Source organism: Mustela lutreola, chromosome 2, assembly GCF_030435805.1.
Source record: "Mustela lutreola isolate mMusLut2 chromosome 2, mMusLut2.pri, whole genome shotgun sequence".
Classification (NCBI taxonomy): domain Eukaryota; kingdom Metazoa; phylum Chordata; class Mammalia; order Carnivora; family Mustelidae; genus Mustela; species Mustela lutreola.
The window spans coordinates 19,412,203-19,430,466 of NC_081291.1; the positions used below are offsets into that span (position 1 = coordinate 19,412,203).

The 18,264-nt window shown below is 62.4% G+C and overlaps 1 protein-coding gene across 3 annotated transcripts in view; it reads left to right on the forward strand.

The window, feature by feature from the left end:
* The window catches only part of BSN (bassoon presynaptic cytomatrix protein), a 95,059-nt gene that overhangs the window by 72,849 nt on the left and 3,946 nt on the right, over positions 1-18,264 (forward strand). Inside the window, exons 4-12 of one of the 3 annotated variants that reach the window (XR_009350713.1) lie at positions 832-1,278; positions 1,677-8,312; positions 11,089-13,159; positions 13,461-14,254; positions 14,388-14,487; positions 15,250-15,381; positions 15,656-15,710; positions 16,063-16,155; positions 16,544-18,226. Coding sequence is in view for 1 of the 3 variants with exons in the window: in XM_059160913.1 (XP_059016896.1) it covers positions 832-1,278; positions 1,677-8,312; positions 11,089-13,159; positions 13,461-14,254; positions 14,388-14,487; positions 15,250-15,381; positions 15,656-15,696 (10,221 nt within the window). In the remaining 2 variants the exon portion in view is untranslated. Of the gene's footprint in view, positions 1-831; positions 1,279-1,676; positions 8,313-11,088; positions 13,160-13,460; positions 14,255-14,387; positions 14,488-15,249; positions 15,382-15,655; positions 15,711-16,062; positions 16,156-16,543; positions 18,227-18,264 lie in introns of those variants that run through there. The other 2 variants (XR_009350712.1, XM_059160913.1) reach the window with 2 other exon arrangements.

Below are 18,264 nucleotides of genomic sequence, written 5' to 3' on the forward strand. Positions count from 1 at the left end.
ACTGCATTTCTGGCGTTCTAGGAACTTTACCACTCATATCTGTGTCACACTTGGATGACCTGTTTGGGGCTGTGGACTCCAGAAACGCTTCCTGCCAGCAACCTCAGTGTCCGTCTTTGTCCTGGCTGCTTCTCCAGCCCCCAGCCCTGAGCCTGACAGAGGGGATGACCCTGAGGGTGGTGGACGGATGGCTGAGGGTTTGGTCCCCACACAGCTCTGGAGGAAGCAGGGCCCCTGGCCTGAGTGTGGGCATACACAGTCCCCAACGGGGGACTAACCCTGAGCCCTGTGGGCAGGAGTAGGCTTCCACTTGAGGGTCTTTGCTGACCTTGGACAGGGAGACTTGGGCTTGGGGGGGTGTGGGCAGAGGGACTTACTTAGCCCCATCCTTCCCGCAGGGCTTCTTCCAGACAACCTCCCCTGGCCCCAGGAGTCTGCAACCCTTACTTGGGAAGGGTATGGGGGAGGATGGGATCTGGGGCCACTCCTGGTTTCAGGGTCTCTGGACTGCTGGACTGTGCACCAGCTCCCCCTCTTCCCCAGACTCACATGCTGCCTATAGCCTTCCCTCCCCGGCTGGTCTCCTTTTCTGGCCAACTGAGAAAGCTCTCTAGGGGGTGAGGAAGGGACCCCTCTTCTTGGTTTACCATTTGAACTCTGAAGGATGGTGAGGTCTGTCATGTGGGGTCTTTTTCTCCTTGTGCCTTCGGGGTCATGCTTTAGAAGATGTTCTCTAGCTTACGGTTACAGAAATAGTCATGGAAACATTCTTTGAGTACTTAAGGGTCTTTGTGATTTTCATCAACCCCTTCCCTTTCCATGTCCTTACAGAAAACCGAGTGGCTCTGTCTGAACTGCCAAACTAAGCGGCTGCTGGAGGGCAGCCTGGGGGAGCCGACCCCCCTGCCGCTGCCTGCCTCCCAACAGCCCCCCGCAGGGGCCCCTCTCCGGGCGACGGGAGCAGCCCCTCCGAAGCAGAAAGGACCACAAGGACCAGGCCAGCCATCAGGCCCCCCGCCTGCCAAGGCCAGTCCCCTGTCCACCAAGGCCAGCCCCCAGGCCAAGCCTGTCAGGGCTTCTGAACCCGGCAAGACCCTGAGCAGTGCCCAGGAAAAGAAGACAGGAATCCTAGCTAAAGCCGAGCCTGGGCCGAAACCCCCTCCAGAGACTACCGTGCCCCCTGGGACTCCCAAAGGAAAGACGGTGCCCCGGAGGACTGAACCTGCCACCCCCGTTGTCAAGGCCGTTCCAGAAGCCCCCAAGGCTGGGGAGTCAGAGGTCAGTCCCACTCACTTCCTGGAGACCCTGGCTCTCAAGTGGTCTAGTCTAGGGAAAGGCTTGGTTCTCTGGGATGCAGGCCCCTTGGGGCCATGGAGGAGGTAAGGGAGGCCTGGATGAAACCCTGTTGGGCCTGGAGCCTGTGAGTTCTAGGCTAGTCCTGTGTCTGACACATAGTTGAATGCTCTGGTGGGTTTTGCTACCATTCAACCTCATAAAGTTGCTCTTTGAGAACTTACGACTGCTTGGGGTTCCCAAGGCCAGACACATGGAGGATGGTAGGCCATGGTGCCCAGGGAGTTGGAGGGCCCCTTCCTCGGGTGGACAGAGAGGGCCGGGCTTCCCCAGTGAGCTATCTGCTGCAGTGAGTCAAGAGTCTGCTTCTCACCCTGCTGCAGGAGCTGGCGGGCAAGCCATACTCTCAGGACCTGTCTCGGAGCCCACAGAGCCTCAGCGACACAGGCTACTCCTCGGATGGCGTCTCCAGCTCCCAGAGCGAGATCACAGGCGTCGTACAGCAGGAGGTGGAGCAGCTGGACAGCGCAGGGGTGACGGGGCCTCGCCCGCCCAGCCCCTCCGAGCTCCACAAGGTGGGCAGCAGCATGCGGCCCTCACTGGAGGCCCAGGGCCCAGCACCCCGGGCCGAGCCGAGCAAGCCGCCCAGAAGCAGTGGTGGCGAGCAGAAGCGGAGGCCCCACTCGTTGTCCATCATGCCGGAGGCCTATGACTCGGATGAAGAGCTGGAGGAAATCCTGGAGGAGGAGGAGGAAGACTCCCTGGAGTGGGGGCCCCAGAGGGAGCAGCCGGACACAGCCGAGTCCTCGGACGACTTTGGCAGCCAGCTGAGACACGACTACGTGGAGGACAGCAGTGAGGGTGGCTTGTCTCCTCTCCCACCCCAGCCCCCAGCCCGGGCAGCAGAACTGACTGACGAGGAGTTCATGCGACGGCAGATCCTGGAGATGAGCGCGGAGGAAGACAACCTGGAGGAGGAAGACACCGCCCCCTCTGGGCGTGGCCCGGCCAAACACGCCGCCCAAAAGGGCGGCCCCAGGCCGCGGCCCGAGCCCAGCCAAGACCAGGGGGCTCCGCCGAAGAGGCGGCTGCCGCACAACGCTACGACGGGCTACGAGGAGCTGCTCTCTGAGGAAGGCCCAGCGGAGGCCGGGGATGGCACTGCGGCTCTGCAGGGCGGGCTCCGCCGCTTCAAGACCATCGAGCTCAACAGCACGGGCAGCTACGCCCACGAGCTGGACCTGGGCCAGGGCCCCGACCCCGGCTTGGAGCGGGAGCCCGAGCTGGAGATGGAGAGCCTGACGGGCTCGCCCGAGGACCGCTCCCGCGGGGAGCACTCCTCCACGCTGCCGGCCTCCACGCCCAGCTACACTTCGGGCACCTCTCCCACCTCCCTGTCCTCACTGGAGGAGGACAGTGACAGCAGCCCCAGCCGCCGGCAGCGGCTGGAGGAAGCCAAGCAGCAGCGCAAGGCCCGGCATCGCTCCCACGGGCCCCTGCTGCCCACCATCGAGGACTCCTCGGAGGAGGAGGAGCTGCGGGAGGAGGAGGAGCTCCTGCGGGAGCAGGAGAAGATGCGGGAGGTGGAGCAGCAGCGCATCCGCAGCACCGCCCGAAAGACCCGGCGGGACAAGGAGGAGCTGCGGGCCCAGCGGCGGCGTGAGCGCTCCAAGACTCCCCCGAGCAACCTGTCCCCCATCGAGGACGCCTCCCCGACGGAGGAGCTGAGGCAGGCGGCAGAGATGGAGGAGCTCCATCGCTCCTCCTGCTCCGAGTACTCGCCCTCCCCCTCCCTCGACTCAGAGGCCGAAGCCCTGGACGGCGGCCCCACCCGGCTCTACAAGTCGGGCAGCGAGTACAACCTGCCCACCTTCATGTCCCTCTACTCACCAACGGAGGCGCCCGCAGGCAGCTCGGCCCCTCCCAGCTCTGGCCGGCCCCTCAAGAGCGCAGAAGAGGCCTACGAGGAGATGATGCGCAAGGCGGAGCTGCTCCAGAGACAACAGGGGCAGGTGGCAGGCGGCCCCTCCCAGCCTGGCGGCCCGCGGAGCCAGGGCACCTTTGAGTACCAGGACACCCCTGACCAAGACTATGGCCGCGCGGCACAGCCTGCCTCGGAGGGCCCCGCGGCCAGCCTGGGGGCAGCTGTGTACGAGGAGATCCTGCAGACATCGCAGAGCATTGCCCGCATGCGGCAGGCCTCCTCCCGGGACCTGGCCTTTGCAGAGGACAAGAAGAAGGAGAAGCAGTTTCTGAATGCCGACAGCGCATACATGGACCCGATGAAGCAAAATGGTGGGCCGCTCACCCCTGGCACCAGCCCCACCCAGCTCGCAGCCCCTGTGTCCTTCTCCGGCTCCACCTCCTCAGACAGTGGTGGTGGCCGAGTCATTCCTGATGTCCGTGTGACTCAGCATTTTGCAAAGGAGCCTCAGGACCCCCTTAAGCTTCACAGCTCCCCTGCGTCCCCCAGCTCTGCCTCTAAGGAGGTAGGCGTGTCCTTCTCCCAGGGCCCTGGAGCCCCAGCCACCTCGGCCATGGCTCCTTGTCCAGCTGGCCTGCCACGAGGTTATATGACTCCCACCTCCCCAGCAGGCTCTGAGCGCAGTCCTTCACCATCTTCTGTAGGCCACAGCTATGGACAGAGCCCAGCCACTGCCAACTACGGGTCCCAAACTGAGGAGCTACCCCAGGCCCTCAGCGGTCCCACCATCAGTGGACGGGCTGTCAGAGACAAGTCCCTGAGTGTGAGTGATGGGGAGGGCGGCCCCCACAAGGCCTCCCGGGGTTATTCGTACTTCACCGGCTCCAGCCCACCTCTCTCTCCATCTTCTCCCTCAGAGAGTCCCACATTCTCCCCTGGCAAGCTGGGGCCAAGGGCCACAGCCGAGTTCTCTACACAGACGCCAAGCCCAACCCCCACCTCAGACATGCCTCGGACCCCTGGGGCCCCAAGTCCGGCACCCATGGTGGCTCAGGGCACACAAACGCCACACCGACCCAGCACCCCTCGCCTGGTCTGGCAGCAGTCCTCTCAGGAGGCCCCCGTTATGGTCATCACTCTGGCATCAGATGCCTCCAGCCAGACCAGGATGGTGCATGCCAGTGCCTCCACCTCCCCAGTCTGTTCACCCACCGACACCCAGCCCACCGCCCACAGCTACAGCCAGATGACACCTCCAAGTGCGTCCCAGCAGCCCCCAGAGCCACCTGGGCCACCCGGCTTCCCACGGGCACCCAGTGCTGGTACGGAGGGGCCCTTGGCAGTATATGGCTGGGGTGCCCTCCCTGCTGAGAACATCTCCTTGTGCCGGATCTCGTCTGTCCCCGGGACGTCTAGGGTGGAGCCAGGCCCCCGGCCTCCGGGCAGTGCTGTGGTAGATCTCCGCACAGCTGTCAAGCCCACGCCCATCATCCTTACTGACCAGGGCATGGACCTGACCTCTCTTGCCGTGGAAGCAAGGAAGTATGGGCTTGCCTTGGATCCAATCCCAGGACGGCAATCAACTGCCGTGCAGCCTTTGGTCATCAACCTCAACGCTCAGGAGCAGACCCATACCTTCCTTAGCACCTCTACCACCGTGAGCATCACCATGGCCTCATCTGTGCTCATGGCTCAGCAAAAGCAGCCTGTGGTCTATGGAGACCCCTTTCAGAGCCGGCTTGACTTTGGCCAGGGTGCGGGCAGCCCCGTATGTCTGGCCCAGGTCAAGCAGGTAGAACAGGCTGTCCAGACGGCCCCATACCGAGGTGGGCCCCGTGGAAGACCTAGGGAGGCCAAGTTTGCCAGGTATAACCTGCCCAACCAGGTAGCACCTCTGGCCAGAAGGGACGTTTTAATCACTCAGATGGGCACTGCCCAGAGTGTTGGCCTCAAGTCAGGTCCCATGCCAGAGCCTGGCACTGACCCCCACCGGGCTGCCCCCGCAGAGCTGCGGTCACACGCTCTGCCCGCTGCCAGGAAGCCGCACACAGTGGTGGTGCAGATGGGAGAGGGCGCGGCAGGCACTGTGACCACACTGCTCCCCGAGGAGCCTGCAGGTGCCCTGGATCTGACTGGGATGAGGCCTGAGAGCCAGATGGCATGCTGTGACATGGTCTACAAGTTCCCCTTTGGCAGTAGCTGCACAGGCACCTTCCACCCTACCCCCAGTGCCCCTGAGAAGAGTGTGGCTGACATCGCCCCACCTGGCCAGAGCGGCGGCCCCTTCTACAGTCCCCGGGACCCAGAGCCTCCTGAGCCCCACACCTACCGGGCACAGGGGGTAGCAGGGCCTGGGCCCCCTGAGGAGCAGAGGCCCTACCCACAGGGCCTCCATGGCAGGCTCTACTCCTCCATGTCTGACACCAATCTGGCTGAGGCGGGCCTCAACTACCATGCACACAGAATGGGGCAGCTCTTCCCAGGCCCCGGACGAGACTCCGCTGTGGACCTCAGCTCGCTGAAGCATTCCTACAGCCTGGGCTTTGTGGATGGACGCTACCTGGGGCAGGGCTTGCAGTACGGCTCATACACAGACCTGCGTCATCCCACAGATGTTCTGACTCCCCCACTTCCTATGCGCCGCTACAGTTCAGTGTCGAACATTTACTCAGACCACAGGTATGGCCCGCGAGGAGATGCCGCTGGCTTCCAGGAGGCTAGCCTGGCCCAGTACAGTGCCACCACTGCCCGTGAGATCAGCCGCATGTGTGCGGCCCTCAACTCCATGGACCAGTATGGAGGGCGGCATGGCGGTGGTGGCGGCGGTGGCCCTGACCTCATGCAGTATCAGCCCCAGCCCGGGCCTGGGCTCAGTGCCCCGCAGGGTCTGGCTCCCCTCAGACCCGGCCTTCTTGGGAACCCCACCTTCCCGGAGGGCCACCCAAGTCCTGGGAGCCTGGCCCAGTATCGGCCTGCTGTAGGCCAGGGAACAGCAGTCAGACAGCTGCTGCCGTCCACAGCCACCGTGCGTGCCGCCGACGGCATGATCTACTCAACTATCAACACTCCAATTGCTGCAACACTGCCCATAACCACCCAGCCCGCCTCAGTCCTGCGGCCCATGGTGCGCCGTGGCATGTATAGGCCTTACGTGTCTGGCGGAGTCACCGCCGTGCCGCTCACCAGCCTGACACGCATGCCTGTGATCGCCCCCCGGATACCTCTTGGGCCCACCGGGGTGTACCGATATCCCGCACCAAGCAGATTCCCTGCTGCTTCCAGTGTTCCACCTGCTGAGGGGCCTGTCTACCTGGGGAAACCCGCGGCTGCCAAGGCCCCAGGGGCTGGGGGCACACCCAGGCCAGAGCTGCCTGCAGGGGTGGCTCGGGAAGAGCCCCTTTCCACGGCCACTCCAGCCGCCGCCAAGGAGGCCCTTGCAGCCCCAGCCCCAGCTCCGGCCCCGCTGGCCACCCAGAAGCCACCCGGAGATGCTGCTCTGGGGGGCGGCATTGGGGCCCCCAGCCGGCCCGGGCTGGAGAAGGAGGACACTGCGCAGGAAGAGCGGCAGCGGAAGCAGCAGGAGCAGCTACTCCAGCTGGAGCGCGAGCGCGTGGAGTTGGAGAAGCTGCGGCAGCTGCGGCTGCAGGAGGAGCTGGAGCGGGAGCGCGTGGAGCTGCAGCGGCACCGTGAGGAAGAGCAGCTGCTGGTGCAGCGGGAGCTGCAGGAGCTGCAGACCATCAAGCACCATGTGCTGCAGCAGCAACAGGAGGAGCGGCAGGCTCAGTTTGCGCTGCAGCGGGAGCAGCTGGCCCAGCAGCGCCTGCAGCTGGAGCAGATCCAGCAGCTGCAGCAGCAGCTGCAGCAGCAGCTAGAGGAGCAGAAGCAGCGGCAGAAGGCCCCCTTCCCCGTCGCCTGCGAGGCACCGGGCCGGGGGCCTCCCCCCGCGGCCCCGGAGCTGGCTCAGAATGGCCAGTACTGGCCGCCTCTGAGCCACACAGCCTTCATCGCCGTGGCAGGGCCAGAGGGGCCCGGGCTGCATCGGGGCCTCCCCAGCTCCGCCTCGGACATGTCACTGCAGACTGAGGAGCCGTGGGAGGCGGGCCGCGGCGGCATCAAGAAGCGGCACTCTATGCCTCGCCTGCGGGATGCCTGCGAGCAGGAGTCGGGCCCTGAGCCCTGCACGGTCAGGAGGATCGCGGACAGCAGTGTGCAGACGGACGACGAGGAGGGGGAGGGCCGCTACCTCTTGACCCGGCGGCGCCGGGCGCGGCGGAGCGCCGACTGCAGCGTGCAGACGGACGATGAGGACAGCGCTGAGTGGGAGCAGCCCGTGCGCCGCCGGCGGTCCCGACTTTCCCGCCACTCAGACTCAGGCTCCGACAGTAAGCATGATGCTGCTGCCTCGCCATCCCCTGCAGCTGCCACCGCCAGGGCCATGAGCAGCGTGGGCATCCAGACCATCAGTGACTGCTCCGTGCAGACGGAGCCCGACCAGCTGCCCAGGGTCTCTCCGGCCATCCACATCACGGCCGCGACCGACCCCAAGGTGGAGATCGTACGGTACATCTCGGCGCCGGAGAAGACTGGGCGCGGGGAGAGCCTGGCCTGCCAGACAGAGCCCGAGGGGCAGCCCCAGGGTGTGGCTGGGCCCCAGCTTGTAGGGCCGACCGCCATCAGCCCCTACCTGCCCGGCATCCAGATCGTCGCCCCAGGCCCCCTGGGCAGATTTGAAAAAAAGAAGCCGGATCCCCTGGAGATTGGCTACCAGGCCCAGCTGCCCCCAGAGTCCTTGTCACAGCTTGTGAGCCGCCAGCCTCCCAAGTCCCCCCAGGTCCTCTACTCACCGGTCTCACCCTTGTCCCCCCACCGGCTCCTGGACACCTCCTTTGCTTCCAGTGAGAGGCTGAACAAGGCTCACGTGAGTCCCCAGAAGCACTTCACGGCTGACAGTGCTCTCCGCCAGCAGACGCTGCCTCGCCCCATGAAGACCCTGCAGCGGTCCTTGTCCGACCCTAAGCCCCTCAGCCCCACCGCCGAGGAGTCTGCCAAAGAGAGGTTCTCCCTCTACCAGCACCAGGGGGGACTGGGTAGCCAGGTATGGGCACAGGGGCTGGTCCAGGGTGGGACAGGGGTCTCTGTCTAGCCTGAGGGCCCCACAGGGAGGGGTATCTCCCCGGGCTGGGGGGGGGGGGAACGGTGGAGTCACCTCCAGCTCCAGAGGCCCAGAGGAAGGAGTTGAGGATGAGGACTGGACCTTCCTCAGTGCACACCTTGTGGAGTGGGTAGCCCGGCAAAGACAGCTAGGTGGGCAAATACACACTCACGCCCTGCCCCCATAGCCACCCATCCAGACGCCACTGGAAACCTCAGCCTTCCCTCAGCCCTCCCTCCTCACAGCCGTACCTGGTCCAGCCCCTAGCACCTCCCTCCCCAGACCGGGCCCCTCCCATTCCTAACCTCCACTGTGGATGTGGCCTTAGAAAATCAGCAACACTGACCCAGCTGGGCTGCTCCCTACTACCCAGCCCTGTCCTGGCTGTCACGGCCCCACAGGACACAGGAAGCCCAAGCCCCGGGCCTGGCCTTGAATGTCTTTCCCAACAGGCTGCAGCGTGCTCTTGGTCTTCTCTTGTCCCCTGCCCCTCTATGACCCTCAGTAAATCTGCTTACACTCCTGTCTGCTCCTCTAGGCAGGGATCCCTGCAGCATGAACCTACCGCTGCCTATGGCTTTAGTTGCCAAAGAGTGCCCTGTGACTGGACGAGGTGCCCTGTTGCCGACTGCCATGCAGGGGGAGATGGGAGATGCAAGGGCCTAATGCCAAGGATTTGGGGTGCCAGGCTGAGGAACATGGGTTTTTTTTGTAGGCCTTGGAGTCTCTGCAGCTTTCAGGCAGGTGAGAGAGGGCAAGATGGGTATTTTTTTTTTTTAAATAAGATTTTATCTATTTATTTGAGAAAGAGAGTAGGGGGGTAGGTGCAGAGGGAGAGGGCGAAGCAGACTCCTCACTGAGCAGGGAGCCCTTTGTGGGGCTCCATCCCAGGATCCCGAGATCAAGACCTGAGTCAAAGGCAGATGCTTAACCGACTGAATGAACCACTCAGGTGCCCCAAGATGGGTATTTCAGAAAGCTTCCCGGGCAGAATGTGGGCAGATGGGCTGAAAGACCGCACGATGGCCCTGGGGGAAAAGGGTGGAACTGGAGGCATCAGTGAGGTATGTCTACCTGTGTCCTGGGTGTGATGCAGAGGAGAGGGTGGGGCCTTGAGGTGGCATCCTGGAGGGGATGAGCTTAGGTAGTAGAGAGCCCTGGGGTGTGCAGGCCAGAGAGCATAGTGATGGGATCAGGAGTCAGGGTGTCTCACCCTTGTGGTGCCCCACCATGATGGGCACCCGTGATGTGCAACCAAAATAACAAAACGTGAACAATAGAGTGAAGAGTTCAAAAAGTAAAATTTATAGGGGCGCCTGGGAGGCTGAGTCAGTTAATCATCCCAACTGTTGATCTCAGCTCAGGTCTTGACCTCAGGGTTGTGAGTTCAAGCCCCACAGTGGGTTCCATGTCCAAAGTGAAATTTATTTCTTTATTAATTTTTAAAGATTTTATTTATTTATTTGGCAGAGAGAGAGAACACAAGCAGAGGGAACAGCAGGCAGAGGGAGAGGGAGAAGCAGGCTCCCCGGTGAGCAGGAAGCCCAACATGGAGCTTGATCCCAGGACCTTGGGATCATGACCTGAGCCAAAGGCAGACACTTAACTAACTGAGCTACCCAGGCTCCCCATGAAATTTATTGTTAGAGGCCTACCCATTGTTCTAAGTTCTGGGACACACTATCATTTCCTTTATGATGACATGTGAGAGTGGGTCGGAGATTTTTATGTAGTTTCTTGGCAAGGTGAAAAGCAAGAAGCCCAATGTCAGGCCCTGGTGTATTTTGGGGACTTGGGTGGTTCATGAAAACACAAAGGCCTGGGGCACTCTGGGAAGGCTCAGAGCTAGAGACAAAGGCCCCAGTGTAAACTTTCCAGCGACGTGGACCTTCAGGCAATGTGGAACATCAGGGCAGGCAAGGAGAGCTGGAGGGTGGGGGGACAGCAGCATTAGGGAGCCTGGACCAGGAAGCCATGCAGCCAGAGATAGAGCCAGAGAGGCCCTAAAGGGGAGCTGGTAGCCCCAGAGAGTGGGGGGGCTCATGGGGATGTGGAAGGAACTGGGCACCAGGCAGAGAGCATAGTGCAGAGGGTTTGGAAGGTGGTGGCACAGGGCAGCTAGTTGGATGGGTCATTTAGAAGAGAAGTACGGCAGGAGGCAGGAAAAGACCCAGAGCCTACAGTAACTGACATACAGTCAGCATGTGCCCCTTCCCATGATCCTCTAGGGAGCCTGCTGGGCACCCAGGAGCCACTCCATTTTTGCCCATGGCCCTCCACTTGCCCTTGGTCCCCACCGGCTGCTATACCTAACCCCAGAGTCAGACTGTACCCTCCTCGCCCCAGGACACTCCGTGGGAGACAGAGAGTGGCCAGCCCACAGGACACCAGGGCAGGGATTCTCAGAGCCCCTGCGTGCTAGAGGTTCTCGGAGGCAGGCCAGTCCTAGAGACCAGCACAGAGGGGCACCTGGTCCCCCCTTCCCCTGCTGCTGCCCAAAGTGCTGGGAGGGAGAAGGGCTGTGAAAGGATCGCTGGACAGCGGTGATCTCCACCAGTGCGGGGACAGGGCCGGCCTCAAGGCTGCCTGGTGAATCAGAGCACCCACTGAATGGGGACAAGCCTCTGCCCCAACCCAAGCCAGGGCTCTTCCACCTTTTGCCCCACCAAGTCACCCACACCTTGGGTCTCAGTGCTGCCCGCCCTTCCCTCTGTCTCAGGTGTCGGCGCTGCCACCCAACGGCCTGGTCCGCAAGGTGAAGCGGACACTGCCCAGCCCCCCTCCAGAGGAGGCTCACCTGCCCTTGGCTGGCCAGGCCCCCCCACAGCTGTATGCAGCCAGCCTGCTGCAGCACGGGCTGGCGGGGCCCACCGCTGTCCCTGCCACCAAGGCCAGCCTGCTCCGGGAGCTGGACCGGGACCTGCGGCTGGTGGAGCATGAGTCCACCAAGCTGCGCAAGAAGCAAGCAGAGCTGGATGAGGAAGAGAAGGAGATCGACGCCAAGCTCAAGTACCTGGAGCTGGGCATCACGCAGCGGAAAGAGTCTCTGGCCAAAGACCGGGGTGGCCGTGACTACCCACCCTTGCGTGGGCTCGGCGAGCATCGTGACTACTTGTCGGATAGCGAGCTCAACCAGCTGCGGCTCCAGGGCTGTGCCACTCCCGCCGGCCAGTATGCAGACTTCCCTGTCACTGCCGCTGCTCCTGCCACCCCTTCTGGCCCCACTGCCTTCCAACAGCCCCGGTTCCCACCGGCCCCGCAGTATCCTGCAGGCAGTGGTGGGCCAACTCAGAATGGATTCCCGGCCCACCAAGCACCCACCTACGCTGGCAGCACATACCCAGCACCTGCTTTTCCTCCCGGCACCAGCTATCCAGCTGAGCCTGGCCTGCCGGGCCAACAGCCTTTCCGTCCCACAGGCCATTACACAGCCCAAACACCCATGCCAACCACACAGAGCGCTCTTTTCTCAGTCCCCGCCGACAGCCGCGCCCCCCACCAGAAGCCACGCCAGACATCACTAGCTGACTTGGAACAGAAGGTGCCCACTAACTATGAGGTGATCGCCAGCCCTGTCGTGGCCATGTCTTCAGCCCCGTCTGAAACCAGCTATAGCAGCCCAGCAGTCAGCAGCAGCTATGAGCAAGGCAAAGCTGCTGAGCTGCCCCGGGCCGGTGACCGTAGCAGCGTGAGCCTGAGCTCAGCCTCCACCTACCCCGCTGACTCCCATTACACCAGCCTGGAGCAGAATGTCCCTCGGAACTACGTGATGATTGACGACATCAGTGAGCTGACCAAGGACAGCACCTCCACTGCCCCTGAGAGCCAGCGACTGGAGCCCCTGGGGCCGAGCAGCGGCGGGCGTCCTGGGAAAGAGCCCGCAGAACCGGGCCTCCTGGAGGGGCCTGTCCTGCCCTGCTGCTACACCAGAGGAGAGGAAGAATCCGAGGAGGACTCTTATGACCCCCGTGGGAAGAGCAGCCACCACCGGAGTATGGAGACCAATGGCCGACCAACCAGCACCCACTACTACGGTGACAGCGACTACAGACACGGGACTCGAGCGGAGAAGTATGGTCCAGGCCCCATGGGGCCCAAGCATCCGTCCAAGAGCCTGGCACCAGCGGCCATCTCCTCAAAGCGCAGCAAGCACCGGAAGCAGGGCATGGAGCAAAAGATCTCCAAGTTCTCCCCTATCGAAGAGGCCAAGGACGTGGAGTCAGATCTGGCCTCCTACCCCTCCCCCGCTGTCAGCAGCAGCCTGGCCTCTCGGGGCAGGAAGTTCCAGGACGAAATCACCTACGGGCTCAAGAAGAACGTGTATGAGCAGCAGAGGTACTATGGGATGTCCAGCCGGGACCCAGTGGAGGAGGATGACCGCATGTATGGAGGGAGCAGCCGGTCCCGGGGGGCCTCTGCATACAGTGGGGAGAAGCTGTCCAGCCATGACTTCGGTGGCCGGGGCAAAGGATATGAGCGGGAACGGGAAGCAGTGGAACGACTCCAAAAAGCTGGCCCCAAGCCCTCGTCCCTGAGCATGGCCCACGGCCGGGCCCGGCCTCCCATGCGGAGCCAGACTTCTGAAGAGGAGAGCCCCGTCAGCCCCCTGGGGCGGCCCCGCCCTGCCGGCGGCACGCTTCCTCCTGGGGACAGCTGCCCACAGTTCTGCTCCAGCCACTCCATGCCTGACGTCCAGGAGCACGTCAAGGACGGGCCTCGGGCCCACACGTATAAGCGTGAGGAGGGCTACATCCTGGACGACTCGCACTGCGTAGTTTCCGACAGCGAAGGTAATGGCAGCCAGGGGTGATTTCCGCAGCCGCTCAGCACCCTGGGGGGCCTGCCCACCCATGGGGCCCTGGGCCCTGAGATGTCCCAGAGGGGCCTGACTTGGCGCCTCCTCCAGTGGGGGCCCTGCTGCAGGTGGCTCCTCCTGCGCCCTGGCCCTGGTTGTGGGGGGGCGGGCTGGGGGCCTAGTGTTAATGCTTGTGGCTGTGGCGCCCACTCTCTGGTTTCCTTGCATGGCTTCAGCTGGGCCTCCCCCTGCGGCCAGCCCGGGGGTTGATGGTGTTCTGTTTTTGGTCTCTGAAGCGTATCACCTGGGCCAGGAGGAGACAGACTGGTTTGATAAGCCCCGGGATGCCCGCTCTGACCGGTTCAGGCACCACGGGGGCCATGCAGTCTCCTCCTCCCAGAAGCGAGGCCCTGCCAGGCACAGCTACCACGACTACGATGAGCCCCCCGAGGAGGGCCTGTGGCCACATGATGAGGGTGGCCCGAGCCGCCACGCCTCAGCCAAGGAACACCGGCACCACGGTGACCACGGGCGGCACTCAGGCCGCCACGCTGGCGAGGAGCCGGGCCGGCGTGCTGCCAAACCACACACTCGGGACCTGGGTCGCCACGAGGCCCGGCCTCACCCTCAGCCCGGCCCCGGCCCGGCCATGCAGAAGAAGGGTCAGCCTGGGTACCCCAGCTCCGCTGAATACTCACAGCCATCCCGTGCTCCGTCAGCATACTATCATGCCTCTGACAGCAAGAAGGGCTCCCGACAGGCCCACTCGGGGCCCACCGCACCGCAGCCAAAGCCAGAACCCCAGCCACAGCCACAAGGTCGGCAGGCAGCTCCCGGGCCGCAGCCGTCACAGCCGCCCCCATCGAGGCAGACCCCCTCGGCCACGGTCTCGCGCCAGCCACAGACGCAGCAGCAGCCACAGCAACAGCAAGGTCTTGGGGTGCAGCCCCCCCAGCAAGCCCCGGCGCAGGCTCGGCTGCAGCAGCAGGGCCAGCAAGCTGCCCGGGGCCCGGCCCCTGCCACTAGCCAGCCAGCGGGGAAGGCTCAGCCAGGCCCCACCACAGCCACGGGCCCCCAGCCAGCAGGACCGGTAAGTAGGGCTCCAGCATGTGGATCCGACCCAGGCTGGAAGCTGCGGCTGCTGCTCGGACGGGCCCTCGATTCCCAGCTGGGCGTGGGCAGGGTCATCGGACAGTATCTCAGCAGTGGGTTCTGTGTTACAGCCACGGGCAGAGCAGGTGAATGGCGCTAAAGGGACAGCCAAGGCACCCCAACAGGGGAGGCCTCCTCAGGCCCAACCACCACCAGGACCTGGACCTGCAGGTGAGCCTATGTTGTGGTGCCCTTGGCCACGGCCCAGAATTCCTGGCCTGCCCTGTCTCCTTACACCCACCGGCACCCTGAGCTCCCCTGCACCGCACACCCGCTCTGCTCCCTGAGAAGGTAACCAGGGTTCCATAGACCTTCCCGACGGAAAATGAGCCCGGGGTTAGAGTGAGCTAGTGGTTGGGCACCTGGGTGGCTCAGTGAGCTGGGCGTCCGACTCTCCGTTTCATCTCAAGTCATGATCTTGTGGCTTGAGGGTTATGGGACCGAGTCCCAGGTCGGGCTCACGCTCAGAGGGGAATCTGCTTGAAGAGTCTTTCCTTCTGGCCCCTCCCCCTGTGTGTGTTCTCCCTCTCTCTCCTTCTCTCTCTCTCTAAGATAAATAAATACATCTTAAGAAACAAAACAAAAGGATGAGCTAGTGGGGTGACCAGCACTGAGCCATTCAGGCCCAGGCAGCTCTGGGCCGGGAATCTGGAAGGGACTAATAAGTGCAGGGCCAGGACCACGGCTTCTTACCATCTCTTTCCTTCCTCTCTCTCCTCCCTTCGGTCTTCCCATCCTCCTCTTCTTCTTCCTCACTTGCCTCAACTTCCCTTTTTCTGCTTCCTCCCATGCCTTTAACTTCCTATTACCTCTCTCTCTTCTGCTTACTCTCCTACCTCATGGTTGCCATGTTCAGATTCCCTCAGGGCTGTTCTCCCACTCAGAGTCTGAAGGGCCAACCCTGCCTCCTGATGGTGGTTTCTTTCCCCCTAGGCATGAAGGCCGGAGCCAGGCCTGGAGGGACCCCAGGGGCTCCTGCTGGCCAGCCAGGCACCGAGGGTGAGAGTGTGCTCTCCAAAATCCTCCCTGGTGGGGCAGCAGAGCAGGCCGGCAAGCTGACAGAAGGTAGGCACTGCCCGCAGCCGGCTCCGTCGTGGATAGCAGCTCCAGGGCCCTCCTGTGGCCAGGGTTGGGTCTGGGCAATGATTCCAGGCTCAGCCAGTCAGCCACAGGCCAGCCTCAAGGTCTACCTGCCGCTGCCCAGTGGCTCTCTGGTGGTGGGGGGTGTGGGATGTCCCTGCCCCTTGTGCTGGACTGGGCTTCACGGTGCCAAGAGGCCCCAACTAGGAGGGACTCTAGTCCGATTTCCTGACGCCTCTCTCCTTTTTCTATGTCACAGCTGTCTCTGCTTTTGGCAAAAAGTTCTCCTCATTCTGGTGACCATGCCCTGCAGGGTAAGTATCTGTTGCCTAGACCGAGCCTCCCTTCATGTGGGGGTCCTGAGGGAGCCTCTAGGAGGAGTCTGGTCTCCAGCAGTGGGTGATGTGGCCAGAGGTGCGGTATCCTCTCCTGGATGAGGGAGGAGGAGGAGGAGGAGAAGGGACCCAGTACACAGAGGCCCTAACACAGGGACAACTCAGTAGAGGGCCCAGCAAAGGAAGCCGGGGCCAACATCCCCTTGTCCTTTTCCACCACCCCTACCACCGCCACCCCAGGGCTCTCACAGCCTTGAGTTGGCTTCACTTTGTAGGTTGGGCCCCCTGGGACGCAGCTCTTCCCCAACCCTCCTCTGTAAATACTCCACAGGCTCTTGAAGAGGTGAAGGGAGATGATATCATTGCTGTGGAAAAATCTCTGGAGTCAGAGGCCTGGGCACAGCTCTGGACTCTGCGTATAACAGTGAGTGTCAGGTCCAGGGTACGTGGACCAGAGGAAGGGGTGAAGGTCCAAGGCCTGGCTGACTAGACCCATGTAGCTCCTGCAAGTGTGAACTGGGAGGAGGTTGCTGGGCTTCCTTCACCTGGGATGGGTCTGGCAGCTACCTGAGAGGCAGAGACCCCTGAGCTGGCTGGGATGACTCAGGGAGTAACCTTGGGGAAGGACCCAACCATGAGCCAACCCTGCCTCTCAACCTGGGGGCTGTGCGCGCTGGGCACTGATTCCAAAGCCCCTTCCCTGAGGCCGGTGCTGGGGACTTTGCTCCAGACAGTCAGGTGGGGCTAGAGTCCCCAACCCTGCAGAGCTCCGCAGCCATGGGCATGAACTTCAAACACTGTTGGCTTCACAGGCTGAACCCCTGACCTGCAAGATGGGAGAGCAGAATGACAAGTGAGGCAGACGGGAACAGAACAGAGGAGAGCAAGGTCCCCGGAGGGCGGTCTCAGCCCCCAACCAGGTCAGCCCAGGGAGAGAATGCAGGGGCCTCTACATGGGAGCCCTGGCTCTGTCTGGGCTGCAGTGACCAGCATGGAGTGAGAAGCCTCCTCCTGGAGCCCTCTCTGGCCTCAGTCCTGTCTCTGTGTCAGAGAGAGGGGCGGTGTGCCCTCTAGGATGGCAGGGAGGGCAGCCTGGCTGGTGGCCCTGCTCTGTGCCCAGTCAGGGACCAACTCCTACCTCTCCATAACCCTAGGGCCCTCTCCCCTTCCCTTCCTTTGCCACTTCTCAGCTTCAGAGCGCAGGGTTTTGGATGCTTCTCAGGGGGAGCCCACATGAGTGTGGCAGGGCCAAAAGGTCAGCCAGCAAGTCACCAGGGAGCCCAGGCCAGCGCTGCTTGAAGGAAGGAGCTGGGGTTAGTTTCCAAAGGGCTGCCTGTCTCTGGGGGAACAGTGGGGGCGCTGAAAGGCCCAGTCTTCCATCCATGTATCCATTTGTTCCACAAATGTTTGTCAGGCCGTAGGCAGGTACCAGGCCCTGTTCCAGGTGCTAGGGATACAGCAGGGAACAAAACCAAGTCCCTGCCCTCCAAAGCTGACAGTCCATGTGAGCGGGACAGAGAATAAATAAGCTAAAAGCATAAAAAGATGAAAAAGGTGATTTCTGAAGGTGAGAAGTGTTGGGAAGCCAGGGAGGCAGGTTATGGGTCACTGGGGCTGCTCTGAAGAAAGTGGGTGGTGCGAGGTAAGGCTTGAGGCAGGATGATGTTGGGATGGGACAGGTAGGCCTCAGGACCTGACAAAAGGCCAGCACAGCCAGAGCCACAGCAGAGGGAAATGGGGGTCAGGGGTGAAGTCCAAGGGGGCGGGAGCCAGCTCAGGTGGGTTTTGTAGGCAAAAGTGAAGGGCCACAGTGCGGCTCCCACAGCGTTTCTCCTGCCCTCAGCCCACGACGGCGGGCTCCCTGCCGCTCTCCCACCCAGACGGATGTTTCCTCGGGGTTGCCCCAGAAGAGATGTGAAATCACAAATTATGCTGAAGGGAAGGAGGGGCAGCCCATGGGCCGACTCCGTGGCAGAACCCACCCTGGGCTTAGGGCTAGGGTGCCATCACAGAGGAGCGAAAGGAACCCCGGGCACAGTTTTATTCTGCGGCCTGTTATGCAAGCTGGGTGGGCCCTTAGGCCACTAACTTTGTCATTAAAGGGGTCTCCCTCGGGTTCTGGCATCTGGCCAGCCACTGGGCTAAGCAGTCAGGGCTTGTGTGAGTGCCCGTCTCCTGGTGTCTTCTATGGCCGTTTCAGAAGCGGGCTGGGGGAGGCTGGCCCTTTTCAACAAAACCCCATCTTCCTTCCTCTGAAGCAACTTATGTTATATTCAAGAAATGTCCCTTCCTGGCCAACTGGATTCTTCTTGCTTCCCGTCCTTCCCAATGTGACCTCAAAATGGCTCAGGCACCCATCTCCCCAAGGCTCGGTGGGTGGGGACCCCATGCGGGAGAAAGAGTCAGGCCAGCTGTGCCTGGCAGGCCACCAACCAAGATGAAGGTAAGGATGGGACGCAGCCCTCCACCCTTCTTGACGACATCCTTCTCTCTTTCCTTCTTTCCCTCCCCCCTCCCTCCTTCTCTCCTCCAA